This window comes from Eleginops maclovinus, chromosome 18 (assembly GCF_036324505.1).
Source record: "Eleginops maclovinus isolate JMC-PN-2008 ecotype Puerto Natales chromosome 18, JC_Emac_rtc_rv5, whole genome shotgun sequence".
NCBI lineage: Eukaryota > Metazoa > Chordata > Actinopteri > Perciformes > Eleginopidae > Eleginops > Eleginops maclovinus.
Window position 1 is genome coordinate 18,618,390 of NC_086366.1, and position 20,912 is coordinate 18,639,301.

The window sequence follows — 20,912 nt, forward strand, 5'->3', positions numbered from 1 at the left end:
TGTTAAAATTTCGATGTACAGCCGTAGCCTCTAGAATATAGTCCCAGCAGGTTTGTGCAGGGATACAGATTGATAGTTTCCCTCGGGAAAGAGCAATATGTCATGACCCGTGAAGGGTGAGAGGGCCCGCTGCAACCGAACAATCTGTTTCATAGGCTTTTCATTTGCAGAAAATACAGTGCAGGCTTTTGATTTGGACCAGGTGGCAAAAAGGAGGGAGGCGGGAGTCCAACTTGTTAAAATATTACTGCCTGACAGTTAAGGCATTTCTCCATCTGATTGCTTTAACATGGCAGCAGTAATTTTCTTTCATTTTAAACCTTTTATTTGCTAAGTATTATTTGGCAGAAAGTGAACAGGATATACTTTTTTTTCAGGAAGTCTGCCATGGAAAGCCATTCAAGATTTGTTTTTTGCTTGGCTGCTCAAAAGTTATGTTGGCCATGTATCTGCTCTCCTGTCTGAATGAGAAGCATGGCAGCTGTGTTTATAGGATTACTTCGTGGCTCAATGGATTCATATTAAGCATGATTTAAAAAAAGCAGTGGCTCACCCCATCCACTGCAGTAACAGCAAAGTCAAAACTGGCCGGCCCTTGATCTCTGTCTAGTGCAGCACTAGTGCAGATCTGGCCAGTCTCCTTGCCAATGGTGAACTGGGAGGGAGCGACGCTGTTAATGCCAGAGCCAAGGGAGTAGGTAATGGAGCCAAAAGAGCCGCCGTCTGCATCGGTTGCCGTCACCTACAGAGAAGAAAACATGCTATTGGTTAAAAATTTCAAAATTGTGCATTTAAATTAAAATGAATTAAGTTCTAAGATAAATATCCTACAGGATAAACTCAGCAGTTTCCCTACTCATTAATAATACTACCCTAAAGCAGCAGCAGATCAAATATAAATTCTATTAAAGGGATGTAAGAGTGGTAGCAATCTACAAACTGAAACAAGAACCCCATACCAGGTGCCTTTGAAAGCATCTTTGGATCTGGTCTTTGTTGTTTATCTGAGCCTGAGCAGGAGCCAAACAGGCTCTTTGGCAGAAAGGGGCTCTGAGGGAATGAAGGAGGATGACTTCTGCAGGCTCTGGGAGGGCTGCCAGCAGGAAAACTGCCTGCTTCGGGAGTGGCGTCTGTCTGCAGAGGGCAGTGACAGGGACGGCTGGGCAACATTGGAGTACCGCACAGTATGCTTCAGTGCCTCACATTTTACCCTAATGTAATGTCCCACTTGTGGTCTGGTTTTAATAATGCCGCACAACTACAGAGGGCTGGAACCGGTGGAGCTATTAAAGCAGCTCACAAGCCATCAACCGGGGAGCCGACTCACTTACAGGATCTCCCAAGACAGCGCAAAGCAAATAGACCAATCAGATCGGGTCCCTAGGTACCAGAAATGTAATTGTTTGCAAGTGTTGGCTCTGGATGGCAGTTTGCGGGTTCTGAAAGTAGGGTTAAACCTCACAAGTTGATTAGAATTCTCTTTTCTTCCATCATTTATAAATGGATCTTTTTAAGGAAACACTAATTGGAAGAAGAAAAAAAAGCAGCTCAATTCATGCAGAGGGACTCCAACACTCAGTGGCGGGCAGTCTCCTCTGCATAAAAAGGAGTATTTATCAGGAACATTGCCAAGAAAAATAAGGCAAGCCATGCTTATCATCAAAAGCTGAGATGTTTTAAAAATGGCATTGAGTGTGAGTAGATGGAAATCATTCATTCAAGGCGATGAAGGTTTGGCAGCCGTAATTCAGGCTCCATCTCTTTCCTGAGCAGATGGCAGACGGGGGACTCACAGAGAGCATGCCCCACACTCTGACTGCAACTCCTAACAGAGGGTGAGTAGTGTGTAGGAGTGAGGGAGTTGTAACACTGGCAGAGACGCAAGCCAAAGAGAAGAATAATAAACCACACGAGGAAAGGGGAAACCAAGAGCAATACAAGAAAGCTACTCCATCTTTTAGCGCGCATAGGCTGCAGCTTACTGTAATATTTTATCATTTTGCAGGGGGACAAGTTATTTATAACAATCCCACAGCTCTATATGCTTGTTTTCTTCACAGTGGTGGGATGAGTGTCAGCTGGAGCATTGTAGCAACACCATGGGTCTAACAAAAACAACTTTAAGAAGCAAGCAGATATGCTACAAACATTTCCAAACAGGTCTGTAGGAAAATATTTCCCCCCTTTTGACCCATTCGTGGCAGGCAATGAATGTACGAGGTATTTCAGGAGACTCCAAGTAGCTTTCCATTTTTGCCAAAAACGTTTTTACATCCACATACAGTTCCTAAAAAAATGTATGTACAAAGCCCACAATTATATTTATGATACAAAAAAGAAAGAAAGAGAAAAAAGAAAATGAAAAATACTTTTAGTGGGGTGAGAAATGGCGCTATTTTCACTCTATGAAACTATAAAGATACACAGGAGAATTAACTAGTGTGTTTAAACTTAACACAGTCAAAATAAGGGTTCTCAGTAAGTTTTAAAAGTTAAAACTTGAGCAGAGTCCAGTGGCACCGAGTGTCCTGCAGAGATACTAAGCTTTTCTGTTAAAAACAAATTCAGAAGGGAGGATTGAGTGATGGGTACGCCATGAAATGAATTAGCATGAGGAGGATCTGGAGCTTTATTAATTACACTTCTCCCAGTGCTCCAGTACTGGTGAGGATATATGTTCCTTGAGTTAAGTGTATGGCTTTTTGTGGGGGAACAGGGGAAGATAATAAACCACACAATCACATTTGCATAAATTCTAACCTCAGTAAGTCGAATGCCTGAAGCAAATCAGTGTATTTTGAAATCTGCAGAGATTGCAATTTCAGTTCCACTCTTATTTCTAAGTTAATAGCATCATATCAGTATCATCTTGCTGGAACACAGAGACTTGTCTGTCTAGGAGATTATAATTATTCAGCCACACATATAAAATGACATATGAGGTCATATGCAAATGAAAAAATGAGCAGGACAATTAGCCAAACCTCAAACCATGAACCCTGGGAGATGGAGATGATTTTAACAACATACAGCCTCTGGCGTCAAAGATGAGAATAAATCATTAGGATAACTACCTTCTCTATGTCTAGCGTACATTACGAAAAATGAAATATTCATAACCAAGAAAGTTATTTAAGATGCGTCAGTCCTAAGCAGGAATTCTCCTCCCTGCAGCAGGGAGCAAAATTACTCACAACATGGACCAACCATGGATACACGGGGCCTCTCTTTCGGTTTCCCACTGACTTTTCACTTTTTCTAGGTATTACACAAAGTCTATTTCTATTGGATTAAAAGTTCAAAAGCAGGAGTAATCTTAGATCATCAGAAGCAGCCAGCAGTATTCTCCCTACACTATGTGTGTGTGAGTGAGGCATGATGGGAGCTGTCTTATCAGCAGGGAAAAGGCAACGTTTGGCCGTGTCCTTAGTAAAACAAGCTGGGGGAATCCAAAGATAACTGGGGCACTTGTGGTTCTCCCATCAGATTCCAGGAGCCTTCCAGAGGAGACTGCCCAATCAAGAGAACAGGATTCGCAGGAGAAAACATGCCTTTGAATGTTTATGTATAATATGCTCAAATGGAATAATGATCCTGAGGCTTTTGGATGCTTCACTGTGTTCTGGCCCATGTCCTCGCTTCCTGGTCTGAGAGGGAGCCAGGCCTGGAGAAGAACAAGACCGGGTTTGGGTGCTTTCTATTTTTAGAATTGAATTTCCCAAAACTATTACAATTCTGTGGCTTTTTAGTTATTTTACTTTGGTGGATAAACATACACGTATCTCAGCGTGACCTTATTTTCCCAAACCCGCTGCTCCTCTATCCATCTTTATTCCTGAGCCATGTGAAAAAGCTTCACGCTGGAAATTGCTTGTGTAAAAACCAGTGAGTAAATGAATGATGTAGAGCCGAAACCATTGAGGCCAACAAGGGGTGAAATGAAGGGGATGTAGTTTTTAATCATGCTTCCCGTATTTTGGAGTGCCCAGTCAAACAAATCTGTCTCACGTAGTCCTTCGTGAAACCAGCCAATCACGACTGCACCTCTGCCAATCCAAATAGGCCACAAATGACGGAGTGTGCATGTAAATGTTTGCCAACTGGGAAATTATCGCACACATCAGTCAAACTCTGCTTGCATGCATTCTTTGAGTGTACCTTAGATGCGTAAGCAAAGACACCGGTGTACAAACACTGGGGATAAAATCATTGCTCATTACAAGCTTGTGATGCCTGCAGAGCAAACGAGCGAGACCATTTTCATTCTGCACTCTGATTACACCAAAATCTTCCTTGTATTCACCAGGAACTCTTTTTAAACAAACTAAGCCCAGATAAGTATGCAGCAGTGGCTACCGTGACTCGAGCCCAAATAAGCTGTGCTACTTTGTGGCACAAAGAAATGTTCAGAAAATACTGGGTGACATTTCTAAACCTCTGAAGCTCTAATTTATGACTGAGCCTGCTTTAATCTTGCATAAAAGAGTGGTGTTATTAAAAGCACACCATGTGACATTAGTCAATAAAGACGTCTTTATTGTATAAACTGTGACGGCTTATCAAAGGTTAGGCAGCTGAGAAGTCCATCTATTTGAAATATTTTAGCTGCTGTACTTAGGATGTTTAGAAGCTTAAACTTCAGTTGTGCCAAAATGAATGGATTCAATCAGACTTTGAAGACTACTCACAAAAGTGGTATTTTCCAGATATTCATAAAATTATGCCAAATGATCAATATCAAACATAATTCTAGGGAGAGTTTCACAGACATGACCAATAAAGTCTGTAATATTAGGACTCCCACAGGAGAAATAAACACAGCGTGTGATTGATTGATTGATGGAGAGTCATGGAGATCATTAAAAGACAGTGAAGGCAAAGAGGAAAGCGTAGGCTCAAAGAAATAGGAAGAATGGGCACATTGCAGAAATCTGGACTGAGAGTTACTTTGAGCAGTCACAGCTGGTGTGAAGCCGTGTACACTCCTCTCTCTCTATTGTCCTGGCATCACTTCTGAGGACAGCAGAGATGAGGAGAGCGAGGCAGAGGCTTCCTAAAGGCGTCTTTCACTAAACGCTGAAGTAGCAGTTACGCAGGTTAGAGACATTTTGACGGGTCCGCCACCACACTAAAGACCTTAGCAGAGACCACACGGGCCCGGTGGAAGGAAGAAGCCCACACACTGTTGACTAATATATCTAGACTCTAAACATTTGACGCATAGACAGTGTTGTCTGGAGTCCGACCAGCCATATGTGAAAGATTTCCGTGGTTGCTAAGGAGACAGAAAGCTGAAATCTTCATTGCATAGTTTAATACATGTGTAAGGTCTCCAAATGCTGACATTAAATTGTACCCAACTGCGGCCTGTGATGTCTTTCTGATTTTGTATAAAGTCTGATAAAAGTAATACAATGTCAACAGACGTCCAAGCTCAAAGAGAAAGAAGGGTGGTCAAGAATCATTGCAGCTGCTTTTTGTCTGTATGTCTACATGCAGGTCTATATAAACAGAGAAAGCCAAAGCAGATACAGTGGTCTTCCTATGACACTATTACCTGGCTGAAAGACTTTGCATTAGCTCTGTGCTTTAAACCTGGTGCTTGGTGAACCAATAAAAATGTTCCTGAGATTGCTTTAACCTGTATTTTCTAAAAGGGCTTTGCATTCAGTTTATTCCTTCATCCTGGCAATGCTGTGCCAGTCTTACTATCAGCTACTGTAGATGCTGGTATAATTTCAGAAACCAATGTATTTCAAAGCAGTCTGTCTGTTGGAATTAAATTCCAGTTCCACAAATTGAAAAGTTTACTTGATGGTGTTGCCGCAGGACGGGTCAGGGAGTCATCAAATGAATTAAAATTCACCCTCTAAGGACCATTCATCTGCAAGCGTAATTTTATGAAAATTCAGGCAAGAGTTTCCAAAACATCTGATCATGCGTAAGTGTCAGAAAAACGGTTGACTTAAAGGAAGTGCGAGAAAAAAGGCACCTGGGCTCATGTATTGTTTGGAAAAGTGAGAAGGACTCAAACTATACACTATATGCTTCATTTTGTTTGGGAGAATAACTTTGTGTGTGGCTTGGCAAATAAAAATCTATTCATAGGAAACACTCTAAATACATTAATTCAAGTGTGACTCCTTTGAATGAAAATGTAACAGCAGCTCTCAATTTTCCTTTGCATAATTTCGGTGGTAAAAGCCTCCACAACATTACTCTGGCACATCAACATATTGTTAATAATTACAGACCAAACTGCTATGCAAAGTTGTTTTCATTATTAGCAATTCAAATTCACAAAACCTCCTTCAGTATCTCTGCATAACTTCACATGAACATCCATTCCAGATTTGTCAAGTCCTTTCTGTGTCCAGATGTCCAGTAAAATACATCTGCTGTATTGGGGTATCCCTGTGAAACACCATATAACTGTCAAGGTCAGTAACCATCTTAATCAAACTGATTTCTCTAAAAATATACAGTTATGTGCCGGTTGCCAAATCATATCACCCCGAACTGTCATTTCACTTTGGAAATTAGTTCCAACTGTCCTTGCAGGGCTAATGATTTGACCAGAGAACAGCTGTAAACGAACACTAATGAATTCCATTACACATGTGCTGAAGGATAACCATATCAATAGATAATAATTTACAGCACATCTCCAGAATGATATGGTATTGACGTAATTCGGTTGCCCAAGCAAATACATTTTGGTTAGCTCGGAAAAAACAGAATAACTTTTTTGTTACTTGTGAACAGCAGGAAAGCAACTTTTGCCAAGTTTATGGCCCCAGCAGGTCGTACTGGCCTAGTTGCTTCGAACGGGATTGCCTTAGTTCATGATATAAAAGAAACTACTTTCTGACATGAGGAGACAAAGAGGAATTGATTTCTAAATCAACAATAGGTCCATGAACTGCAGCTCTTCATCTTCCTCTGTGTAGAGCACTGACAAAAATGTGGAGGACTGAAGGTTAGTATGGTGTAAGGTCCACGTATTTGGCAGAGGAACAGAGGGGAGGTGATATAGCAGACAGGGATATAATCACACTCGATGCTAGAGTGCAGACACGGGACAGGATAGGGTTTCTGTCTCTTTCCTTTCCTCTCAAACATCCTTCACCATAACTACTACGCTGCTGGAAAAAGTGAGTCCAAAAATAGTGACAGAGTTCTGTGAGAGAAACAGCTAGAAGGTCAATCTGCTGAGGAATTACATGTGAAAGAACATGCAATTAAGAAACATAAAGTGGGAATGATAAAAACAAAGTCAGTTTTACCTTTATTAAAGTTGCATTTTTAAAGATGGTGTTTCAAAATGCAATCCTTATAAAGTCGCAGCTTGGCATTCATTTTCCCAGTAGAACACCCAGTAAACAACGCTGCCTGTCAGTGGCTCTATTTTTAACATAAGAAAGACAGAATCTAACAAAATAAGAAAAGTATTCAGAAAGAAATATGCCTCTTCATTTTAAAGTAGAGTTCAGACATGCCTCTAGATATTTCTGAACCTATTGGGGTTTACCACACATTTCTGAAGTCTCACAATACTTAAAATAAATGCAAGCACTCTTTGTAGTTTTTGCAATTTAGGAGTTGCTACAGACGTCAGTTGTTGGAAGTTAGGTGGCCTGCCTATTTTTTTACTTTCATTAGACTTTCCTTTAAAACTGAAGCATCTGTCTTTCATCTATACCTTGCATCTGGAGGTGATTAAGCATCAAACCATTTAAGGAGAATGTGGTTCCAGAAAAGGCAAAATGAGCAGAAGAGAGATATTGTGCAGCTAAGGAAAGAAAGGTAGCACCGCTAAAGCAGAAGAAAGCTTTATTGAAGACTTTGTCAGCTTTTCAATTATTCATGCAGGTCAATAGTAAAGTACAAATGATTGCAAATATGGCAGAAGCGCCACTTAGGGCAAGGAATAGAAGTAGAAACACAGATGTATTTTCCCCATAAAAAGATTATTTGTAGGGTACTACTGTGTGTCTACAGGCAGATCCTGGGTCATCAGGAAGGAATGTGACTTTAACACCTTGAAAACAAGTTAACAGTGTTTTTAAAAGCTCTCTGATGTCCTACTAACCCAGGCAATTTTTGATATAAGCCATGATCCCCATGCATATGATTTAATCTGTAGCTCTTATTAAAAATGTCCTGAAGAAGGACAAAAAAAACAAAAACATTTTAAAAGCACATGGGTAAAAATATTAGCAGGGGGACCTGGGAGAGGTCCGCAGCCCAGACGTGTTGCTGACCTTGGTGTGGGCTCGCAGCTGGGGAGGACTTTACCATAATGTGCAAAATTTGCCACCGCTTGTACACAATATCAAGGGGGACTATCACCATAGGTTTTACTTTGGCTCTAAAAATACACATGGCAGAAACTCCACCATAAGTGTATTGATGTACTGGTTTGTGTGCCATTAAACCCATGGCCACTTGGAATGACAGAGGCAGCTCAGTAACCCATCTGAAAGGCTCCTGCTAAAAACATTAGCCTGTTTATTTTCCAAAGGTCAAATAGGAGAAACAACTCTGACCCTGTTTTCGGATGCATGCTGACTACTGATTATCCAATGGAAAGGATAAACAGTATACGGAAAATTGCTTTTTGAGTTCTTTGCGTATAATAATTTTGAATGACAATATCAAAACAACATGTGGGTTGGAAGAACCTTTATGCTAGGTTTAGTGTTTCTTATGGATGTACAATTGTTTAAGGACAGCTGGATTGTAAATGTAGAATTCTAGATGGACTGGAAAACAAACATTTCAGTTGTTTTCCAGGGGGCATAGTTCAAATGAATCCTCATTTGAACCAGCATTTTCAAATATAACATGACTAGACATGATGATTAACACCCACTTCATTCTACATCAACACGTGCGTTGAGGGTCAGATTACCTCTGAAGTAATTCAACAAATCCAAACCACCACAAAGAAGACAGCCAAGCAAGTTAAAAGCACAACAGCCTCCGGGATGTGGCCAGTGTGGGAGGTGAACTGATGCTAAAAGTTTGATGAGTGGATCCACTCTCACGAGACATCCGCCAAGGGAAGTGACCTTGCTTCAGACACCCGTAGAGCAGATCCTGCAGCGCTCTAACTTGGCTCTTTGCCAGCTTGTCATCCCTTTCACAACCATCCAATAGCAGTGCTGAGCTTTGGTCTGCTGAGGCAGGCCAGGCGCTTCATCCCAGGGTCTGAGGAGGTGGGAGGGGAGCTAATATGAACCATGCACGGCGTGTGTGGGTGCAAGAGCACCGACGTGGGCTAAGCTAATGCTACAGCTGCCTGCAGTGGGTGGGAGAAGGCCTACTGAGCATGGCATGTTCAAACAGCGCAGATGCATTTTAAGAGCCAGATTGGATCCTGATTTCAAGAGATCAACAAGCCTGTTTGATGAGGTCGATGGAGCGATTCAACACTGGAGTTTTTCCTCTTTTCTAAGTGTGAGCCAGGTGTACAGTACAAGCTGCTACATTCCTGTGATTAAGCAGCCTTTCAGTACATTTGTGATCACAGCTGGCCACAAAGACAACTGCATTCCTCAATACAGAACTAGTGGAATCATATCTGCCTAAATAGTCTCTAGGAAAGGAGGAGTAAACTCTTCATCTGTGACATGGATTCATATTCCCCAGGAGAGACATCAAAAGCAAGTACCATGCAACCACATGCTAAATGTATCTTCCGGTGGTCAACTCAAAGCAGCGCATAAAATCGGTAATAATAAATAACACACGGGAGATATCCAATTTAAATGATCTTGAGTGTGTTGATAGTTTGTCTTATCATACTGCATTTTGATTAAATCAACGTTCTATTACATTTGCATGATGAACTCTCAGAATTACATAAAGATGCTGATTATGCAACACTTATGGATGTCGCTACACACATGTAGACACAAATATACAAGCAGAATTCACTTTGTGTGCATTTATTTATTGTCCGCACAGCTTATTTAAGCATTTAGATCAAGACTGGGAGGGATTGGTAGAGTTAAAAGTGCAGTAGAGGGAGCCAGACCTGTGGTGTGGCATGGCCTCCAGTCTGCAGCTCTTACTCTATGCAAGATTATAGTGCTTTAATGAAATACCAACACTTAATCTCTCAACTGCCTTCACTTTCCAGAAGGAAGGAAATGGGAAAGGCATTGCACAAGAGGCAGCTTCCATAAAACACTGACATTTTTAGGTTGTTGATTTCATAGTAGACATTTAGAAGTCACCCAGTATGGATGACATGTTTATTGACTTTTGTACAGTCATTGTAATTACATTTTAGCTTGCTGGAAAACAGTAATTAAAACAGTTTGGAAATCATTGTGTCACTGTGTGTAGATGCTTATGTTGTGTCTAGACCTTTCCAGACTCAGAGTATCACAGTAACAGGAATATGTTCTATATTTGAAACAAGCCAAGCGTTAGGAATTTCAAAATGCACAATTAAGGTTTCTAAATTGCATTATTTAATTTTTTCTATCAGTTCATTTGTCTTGTAGAAAGGGTGTTTTACTTTCAACTGGCTGGAAGGCTTACATGTTTTCAGTGATAGTGTTACACAGAAAATGTCAGTGCTTGAAAGAGCTTGACAAAGCCACTTAGTTCTGTGTGAAAACATAAATAGATCAATAGATCATCAGCACAGGGCTTACATGTTCTCTATATGCATTAGGTAGGGGCTCTATTATGTGACAGTTCACATCAATACACAGCTTCTTAGCCCCAGGCAGTGGCTGCTCACCATAATGATGAAGTTGACATATGCTCCTGCTGTGATGTGGCTTCGAGACAATTTAACTGGACCATAATGTTGCGGCCATGTGGCACCAGCTTTTCATTAGATTTTTACTTAGTGAAGGTATCAGTCAGCCATGTAGTCTAAAAACTTCCATGACTTGATCTTAAAATAAAAGCCTATTCATTTAAAACAGTGAAAGGGTTAATAGCATGTTTATATAATTCAATGGTCAGTTGGTTTATTATAAAGAGACCAACATCCCAGTCCAAAATCCAGTGAATCAAATCTCATGTTACTAACACTAAGCTTATTATTTATGTTTCAAGACAGATATTGCATGTCCTTATACGTTTTTCTGTCATAGTGATGACCTCTCTGATCTCATCCATGTAAACATTCTAGCATAGTGTTAGCTGACTGGTTGTTACAACCAACCTGCAAGAGCCACAGCTTCACAGTACCACTCTTGGAGTAAGGTAATCCGTGCTGAGAGAGGAGAACTAACTCTAATGTTGCTTTTGAGGCGAGGCAGGGAAGAGGGGGGCTGGGGGTGGGTCAGGGCAACGAGGTCATGAAGGCCTACTGGAACCATACACATAAACACACCCTGTCACTGACTGATATACATTGCAAACAAATGAAGACTGCCCAGGCAGGGTTCTGGCATGCACGCAGTTTCTCCAGTAAAGTCTGTTTAACTGTAAGTCCTGAAGGAAGTCATCCCTGGTTCAGACGTGGGTTGGACTCATAACACGCTCTGGCAGTGGAGGCGGTCCGGAGAGCTGAGTGTCTGTTTGGATCTCTTTCTTTTGTTTCACCAAGTCACATAATTGCGAGTCAACATGGATTCATTCTTAACAACAGAGGATCGTGTACAGATAGACAAATGAGTGCGTACACACACAGAGAGTGTGTACTGTACGTTTCTAAACAGTTCCTTGCCAACAACAAACAACAGCTGTTGTTCACATAAAACTCCAGCTCCGTCATATGGAGATGGATAGAGATCCTGGCGCTCCGTCATCGATACAGCTTTCATCTTGTTTTCAAACTTGCTGGAAAATGTGATAATGAGATCTTCCATATTTCCACATGTAAAACTACGTCAGCTCCTAAACAGGAACGCTCTCTGTTATGTTGGAGTCCCTTTCCTATTTGACATTGTCAATGTGGTTGCTTTGTGATATTTGTATGTTTACCATCTGAGTTGTTCGCTCTGATTCATGAGCAGTGTTTTTTTTCACACAAATTCTTTTGAAAGCAAAGCAATAGGCAGGTTTCATTTCCTTGCAGGGATATTTATTTAGTTTTCAGCAAAATATTTAGGTGATAGAGTAATTATATTTTATCTTGTATACATGTCCAGTCCCCTCCTGCATGTGATTCATTTCAAACAATTCCTTCTGAGTATACATAAGGTAGTCAGTGAGCACTTCAGTTGTTTCTCAGAGCAAAAGGGACTTCCACAGTAAACATGTCCTCAGAAAGATTACTCTCACGCAAGCTCCTAAAAGGAACACACGCAAGTCTGAATCAAACATAATTAATCTATTTGAAAGATAAAAACCTGTTTGGGTTACACCAAAGCGTCGCTATGGCCAGGACTTCCCCCTGATGTTACCCATGTTATATTCATGCACACCTCAAATATACCTCACATACTGGGCAAGAGCACTTACCCACAAGCCTGGGTCTGTTCATTGATTACATTTCCTGCTTTTTGCTGACACTTGCATAGGATGGGGTTGTTATCATCTAGTGTCTGGACATAAGCTTCAGTATTAATTGCTAGTCCAGCTGTGCAAGAGAATGGCCTCTGTGGGCATTTGGTCTAGAGAAGTTTAGTGATGATATCCTACAAGCTTTCCACTCAGTAGAAGCAAATCAGAGGTTTAAACACACTATGTGTATCTGCTGTTAGTTTTTATAGTTGCTAGATTAATTCACCAAAATCACAGAAACATATTTGTATTCTGCCATTAAACATTAAACACATTTTTTTCTGGAAAACGTATCTATCTGAAAAAAGATGAGATTGTTTCTTAAAAAAACTTTAGATTATACAATGAATAAATGAAAATAGATTTAAAACAAAAATAAACTGTATATCTTTGATTATACTTTTGCTTAGACCTGATCCCCCCATCAGTTGCTGTTTTGCTGCAGGCAATATATCCTGGTAGGGATTACCAAAACAAATTGATCCCAGGTTAGGGTCAGATTTAGGAAACTTAAAGACCACAAGGTTGAAACAGTTTGAATATGAGTAAAGACATAACTGGAACCATTCCTAAATAAGGCCTAAAATAGTATATAGTGAGTAGTCAGGACTCGAAAAAAGTACAAAAACGATCTGCAACAAGAGTTGTAAATAAATAGGGATTTCTTAATAAAGCTGCTGGGAAGCAAAGTATAATAGGAGCAGCACATGTCAGAAAGCATGCAGAAGCCACGCCTAACAGATAGTTTTGCTTACAATTCGCCCCACTATGCCAATATATATAGTCTGATAAGGACTTAATCTGGTTTTCACTGAAAATAGGGGAAGGGTTTCCTCCACTCCACAGGAAAAAAAAAGAAAACATGTGTTTCTACAACAGAACTTTTTGTAGACAAAAAAACTACAACATAAATAATTGAATTCTTCTCCCCTCTTCTTTAAAGAACTGAGTTAAAATAAATCAAATATGTATCTCTGCTTTTCAGAGCCAAGACCTTAATCAGCTCAGTGTGACATGCCTAGAGATGAATAGGAAACTTGTCCTGGATGTTTTCTTGCCCTCTACACAGCGCGATCTACGATAGGCTACAGACTCTCTAACACTGAAGTAGACAGTATACACAAAACTTAGATTAAAATCACAGGGCGGAGCCACAAATGGTGCGTCACCTTCGGTAAAATTGACATTGACGATGTGTTTCCCCACTTGGTAAATTCACGCGAACACCCCACCGCATTCAAACTGCAAAGCTAAGCTATTAACATATTGTATAAAGAATCTGAACGATAATTACAACCCATTTCATTTAAAACGTCAGGTAAATAAGTTCTAATCTCAAGAAATGGGACTATCCAAGGAGCATGTTGATGCAGCATTAGGCTTGTTAGAAATCTGAGCTCTGTGATTGCCATTGGTTTAAAGGAGAGAACCAAAACAAAAATCCACAATGTAAATTGACTGATTTTCTATTCTGGAGAGGTCCCAAGAAACATCCTCAACCCACCTGTGTACACAATACTTGATTGCATGTGTGTGTGTGTGTGTGTGTGTGTGTGTGTGTGTGTGTGTGTGTGTGTGTGTGTGTGTGTGTGTGTGTGTGTGTGTGTGTGTGTGTGTGTGTGTGTGTGTGTGTGTGTGTGTGTGTGTGTGTGTGGGAACGAAGCACACCTAATCTTATCCAATGAGGCAGAAAGTTCTGTCTAACATGTGAGGTCCTAGTTCACAGGTCAGCCAAACGTCCAGCTGCCCTCTGTAACCTTCGGCCCACCAACTATCTATTCCGTCTTTCATCTAGTAGCCACCACTCGCCACTCACTGCTGTCAGGGAGGCTTATGAGGTTCTTATGCCTTCATCAATAAACATGATGTAAAGGCAGAAAAGTGAATTATGGCACAGGGGAAAAGTAAGAGTAATATAAATCACAGATAAATTGGCACTTTACTACTCCTGGAGTCCTTTGTGTTTTCCATGATCCAAGTAAATGTTGTTTCTGACTTTCTAATTAAAGACTGCTCTGATGTTCTGAGGTATGATATTACAGGGCATTTCAGACGAGCAAATGATCTTCAAATAAACCACAAGAAGTAACCCATTTATTAACCAAGCAAGTGAAGCCAAAAGACAACATTTTGTCTAATACTTTAATAGGTTGCACTATAACTCTGTCATTTGGATGTTGGAGTCGATGCTTCATTGGTTATGCTGAAAGCCTATTTCCAGCCATCCTCTGTGTTTCATTTCATCTCAATTTGTGGCTACTTGTTCTATGAGTGATGAAATGCTAGAACAAGCGTAAGAAACTGAACTAAGGAACACAGCAGAGGAACATCATCATTATGATTGAAGACATGCATCGTACAAATAAATAACGGTTAGTGGTCCATCTCATTCTTATCTGCAGACACATTCAACAAGTTAATGTGAACTTTTGCTGTCATATTGGGACAATGCTTGAAAAAACATAGACTAAAGTTAATCTCAATTGTTCTCTCGTTTGAGAACAGATAATGCCTCGCCAGCACAGCTTCATCATTATCAGTTTTGTACGAATACCACTCTAGAGAATCTCTCACCATCACACTCTCCTGGAAGTCATGAGATTTCTGTCTGCTGATGTCAGTATCTCCCTTACTCTTCACACATTTGATCCACTTGAGCATACCATGTGCTTTCCCAACTCCAATAATTTTGATACAACTGAAAAATATCATTATTTTTTAACAAAGAAGTAACCCCTGCTACTTTTTATGACTGCAAGCATCTCTGCAAAATCTCTGCAAACCAGTAACAGCAGAGTTATAAAACATAATTATGAAAAATGTATTACGTTTAATTTATCAGGAAGGTTTATTTTTGTTTCAACAGGTGAGGATAAATTAGATTTAATGAAATGTTGTTTATTCTAAGCCACATAGTGCTGAGCTCTACCAGCAGTGGCTCAGTAAGTAGGGGCTTGGACTGGGAATCGTAGGGTCGCCGGTTCAAGTCCCCGAACAGACTTGAAATATGGAAAGTGGACTGCTACTTGGAGAGGTCCCAGTTCACCTCCTAGGCCCTGCTGTGGTGCCCTTGAGCAAGGCACCGGACACCTCCAATCCCCCCTCCCCATTGCTCCCCGGGCGCTGCACGATAGCTGCCCACTGCTCCTAGTACTAGGATGGGTTAAATGCAGAGGACCAATTTCACTGTGTGTCCTCTGCTGTGTGCATGTATGTGACTAATAAAGAGGGTTTCATCCTCCGATTCTATCTATCTACCTTTATTATACCCGGGAATACAGCATTTTAATTATGCATTTTTACATTTAGTATTTGCTATGGAGGTCATTAATAATGTATATATAATATGCAGTTGCCAGATTCAAAGCTAAAAAGTGTATTTTTAGTCAAAAAAGCAGCTTCACACTTGCATATCTTTTTTACTACCACACACACACACACACACACACACACACACACACACACACACACACACACACACACACACACACACACACACACACACACACACACACACACACACACACACACACACACACACACACACACACACACACACACACAATAAGTTTTAATCGTATAATATCCTCAAAATTAAGTACATTTATTGAATCTGTATTGTATTTTCCTACACCAAAAAGACACCTCACAGGTATTTTAGTTGGCGGGGGCAAGTGAAACAAATACTGCTAGCTTTGATTTTTATTAAGCAATAGTGACAAATTCATCAGCCAGTCAGATTTTGACGTTCAGTGGCAGTACGGCCCCTGGGCCTAGCAGCAGGTCCTGAGCTACCGTAAACTTCTGTCGTGAACTTCCTTCATAGCTATAGAACGAAACAAATATGGCTGCCGCTGCCAGTGCCGAAGCACATCTTATTGCCAGTCTACTGAAAACACCTTTTCAAGGCGTCCTTTTGGAGAAAAAAGCTAAATAATTAAAAAATGAAGACCTACACCCACACTCGACGCATCAACAAAGGCAGGCAAATGTTTGGTGCGCCACTTCAAAGAATGCAACTATGAGCGCTATGAGTGGCTAACAGCTAGCACCGAACACAACTAGCTATTTTGCTGGCCATGTTTGTTGTTTAATACCAGCAAAGGGACATGGAATGATTCTGGCTTTGGCAATCTGAATAGCTTGACCAAGGCAGCTGTTAAACACCAAATCTCCGAGCACCATATGATGTCATTGGTACACTAAAAAACATTTGTTGAATGACGGGTGGTTTTACAGCTGGATGAGCAGAGGAGGCAGGAGATCAGCGTCCACAAAGAGAGGGTCAAAAGGAACCAAGACATCCTGAAGCGCCATATTGACTGTGTTCTCTTTTTGGGACAACAAGAATTAGCTTTCAGAGGACACGATGAATCCACAGATTCGCTAAATAGAGGCCATTACATGGAGTTGTTAACACTGTTGGCTGAGCATGATGCAGACTTGCGTAACCATCTTGACACAGCCACAGTTTTTACAGGAACTTCAGGAAAAATTCAAAATGATCTGATAAATGCAGTGTCCGAGGTGTTAAATGATCAAACAAAGAAGAGATTTTTTTTAAAAGTAAGCTTGTGGCAATTATGATCGACGAGTCGACTGACTTCAGTAACACTGCGCAGCTCTCATATGTAGGCCTACTCAGGTACGTGACTGAAATGGGGGTAACGGAGAGATTTTTAAAGTTTGAGGACATTACAGACAAAAAAAAGGGCACATGATCTAGCAGGGTTGGTTCTGGAGATGCTTGAGAACTACAACTGTAAATTAAAATTAGTGGCTCAATGCTATGATGGAGCGGCTGTCATGGCATCGTGTCTAAACGGAGTTCAGGCTCGCGTAAAAGACGCAGTCCCCCAGGCCCTCTTTGTGCATTGATATGAACACACTTTGAATCTAGTGCTGTCCCAGGGAGCATCAACAATTTCGGTGGATTATATGCATGTTTTCGCTCTCCAAAACTCATCAAATTACTGGATGAGTTTTGTCAGAGACGGCTGCCACGCGTCGCACCAGTGAGGTGGAATTTTAATTCCAGGCTGGTGTGCACTGTCCTCCGAAAAAGAGAAGAGCACATCGTTGACCAAGCTGAAGATTTTGACCAGACATCTGTACACTGTGCGTCCGGACACATGGCTTAAAACGTTTCGACTACTGTTTTTTCCTCTTTACTTTTACTAGCATGTTTGACATTGCTGATGTGCTATTTGGGATTCTGCAAAGCAAGACCTTAGACATGCAGTTTAGTCTTGCCAGGATTGCAGATTTTTGCCAGAGCGTTGAAAGAGAGAAGGTGAAATTCAATAACATCTTTGAGAAGACTGCGCAGGCAGTGGGACAACCGAGTGCACTGCGCGGACATCCAAACGCGCACGCCGATTACAGCCAGCTTCACGCAGCTGTAATCGACAACATACTCGCACAAAGCAGGAATAGATTCGAAGATCACAAAAGGCTGATATTTTTTGTATTACTTGATTTCCAGCAGTTTGAAAAATTCAAGCTCACATTTCCAGAGACAGTGCTCAGGAGTCTGGTGGAGAGCACGCAGTTTGACCTGAACAGAATCAAAGCTGAGCTCAAAGTCATGTATAACATGTCAAACTTTCTTGGCAAAAGTATAGGTAATCTCCTGACTTTTTTTGCGGAGGACAGGCCTTGCAGACAGTATGGTAGAACTGTATGCACTCACATGCCTGATCATAACTATCCCAGTCTCTATAGCCTCTGTGGAGCGCTCGTTTTTGGCTTTAAAGCGGATAAAAACCTACGCAAGGAACACAACTGGAAAAGTAAGACTGTCTTTTTTTGGCGTCTCTCTCCATTGAGAACGGAGTGCTCAATCTACTGAAGCAAAAGGGACATCTACATGATGCGGTGATTGAGCGCTTTCTCAAAAAAGACGCATGGACTTTGTTTACAAGTGACGGGTACTTTACTATTCGCGTCATTTTAGAGTGACGTGAGACTAGTGCACAATGACACACGTGTAATAGCAGATGAGTTTCTTGCGTTTGCTGGAACAGAGACATGCAATATGTATTTATGTGCTTTTCAATTGTTTATCTGAAGGCCCTGTCTAAACCCCCACGGTACGCCACTGTATATGTAAGTATATGTATGTGTGTATATATATATATACATTAGTCACACATGATTATCACATTTAAACTCACAAACTAAATGTTACCCTTCATTGACGTGCACTTTACAATTTGTAGAGTAAGCAAATTACAAGCGAATCAAACTGTTATCACCATGTGGAAGTGGTTGGGAAACTCATTATTCAACATTAGTTCTTGTGTCTTGCAAATGCTATTGTTCAGTTGAACAAATTATTCATAGTCATGCATATTAGTGTTTCAAGAATGGCCATAATAGTAACAAATGAGCCCATTTAAGCAGTGTAAGAAGACATTACACAGGAACTGGGTGGGTAAATGTCTGACATCCTGCTGGTAAACCATGTACTCTGACCTGTGTGACTCTGTTGAGCGCTTTGACTCTAGACCCCTGTGACAATGGCCGAAATAAATCAAAGTTTGATTTCTGAGGAAAGATTTATCCTAAGGAGTGGAATGTGTCACAGGGTGTAAGGACCGCCTGACCTAAAAAGACACAGGAAAAGTCAAAGGTCGCAGTTTCTCTTCCTTGTCTATACAACTTGGGAGAGAAGAAGATGCTAAGGTTGTTATGGTGCAGTCAGTGAAGCACAGACAACACAGAAAGACTAAAGATCAGTCGTGATCTACAGGAAGCCTCTTTGAACATCAGCAAATACCCATTCGACAGTCGAAAGTAAATGTTTAGCCTACTTTAACAGTCCAAAATCTTTTTTGTACCAACCTAGCTGCACTGTTATTTCGTTAAGTGAAAGGAAAGCCAAGGGATAGGAGCAGTGTTAATTTTGTCAACAAAAACTGTGACGAAAAATGTTCGTCAACGACCTTTTTTACATGACTAAGATGAGACCATGACAATAGATTTTTGATAATAAAAACTATGACGAAATCTATATTTTGTTTTCGTTGACGAGACGAGACGGGACTAAAGTGTTAATGGTGGTCTATCGGACATTCAAAATGCAGGACATTTTATTTTCCCCAAATTGCCCGTCTTGTCTGTCAAAATGCATCCCTGTCATTGGTTGAATTAGTTGGCATTCTAGGAATCTGCACGTCACTCACATCCCTCAACTACAAGTGATGATGTCCAAACACTGAGAAAATAACAAGATGATGGCTTCAGCACAAAGGTTTCGGTCGGAAAAAAAGACTACCGTAGAAATATGGACACACTTTATTTATGAAAGGAAATCACACTGCACGGTTACTGCGGGAGAAGGAGAGACGCTATGTGGCTACAAATGAGTTGGGAAGAATATGACCAACCTGAAGAGATACTTGAAGGCGCACCATCCTGCTATTTATGCCACGGTACGCTAGCTAACTGTAAACTGTAACGATGCATGATAGGTCGTAATGCTAACTAAGGATATCAATTCGCTAACGTTAAGGCTATATTACTGGGCAGTCGGCAACTAGTGACACAGTTGCTAGCTAGCCATGTTGGCTTAGCCTTTCTTGCAAAACAGTTTTCAGTTTGCGGTAGCAAAGGAATGAGCCATGGCTTCCAGGCTAATGTTGGCTGGGTTGCATTGCAATAACTATCCAGTCACACTGCAGTTAGTTGCTTTTTTAAGATTACACAGCAATTTATTTTGAAGATATTTGTGTATAGTTTGTTATCTCTAAGGCCAGGTAGACATATATAATAGGCTAGTTGTATTGTGTTATAACATCATTTGAATCTTCAAAATCCAAACATGATATTATTGATGTATACTATATTGTAATGATAATATTATTATATTACTATACAAAGATACTATGCACCTTAGTGGATCAGCAAGGACAGCACAGCAGCATCGCGTCAATGTGAGAGTCTAGGCTAGCGATATCCAACTAAACTAAGGAAAGGAATCCAGATATTACACAAAGTGTTAAGAGTGGGAAATGTTGCTTTACGAATTTTAAACAGTTGGTACTGTCATCTGGATTCCAATTTCAGATACCTGTATTTGCTTAACTGAATATATATAATGATTTTTCATCGACTAAAACTAGACTAAAACTATAAAGGATAAAAAGGACTAAAATGTGACTAAAACTAATAACCTTTTTTGTCTAAAACTAAGACCAAGACTAAATCTAAAATAGCTGCCAAAATTAACACTGGATAGGAGGCAAAATAGTCCTGCCTTCTTTGGATGGATCACTAGTTCCCTGAAACTCATAAGGCAGTTTAATATTTTGCTCAGAATTAATATGTAACCCCTCATAGGTGGGGGACTATTCATAGACAAACCAGATTTTGGTTTGTAAGATAAGGAGATGTGACTTGTCTGTAGTCTTTGATACATTTTATTTGTACAG

The 20,912-nt window shown here is 40.6% G+C and overlaps 1 protein-coding gene across 1 annotated transcript in view; it reads right to left on the bottom strand.

The window, feature by feature from the left end:
• dchs1a (dachsous cadherin-related 1a) overlaps positions 1–20,912 on the bottom strand; it is a 76,064-nt gene that overhangs the window by 17,494 nt on the left and 37,658 nt on the right. Inside the window, exon 3 of the mRNA XM_063906150.1 lies at positions 554–742. Coding sequence (XP_063762220.1) covers positions 554–742 — 189 coding nt within the window. The remainder of the gene's footprint in view (positions 1–553; positions 743–20,912) is intronic.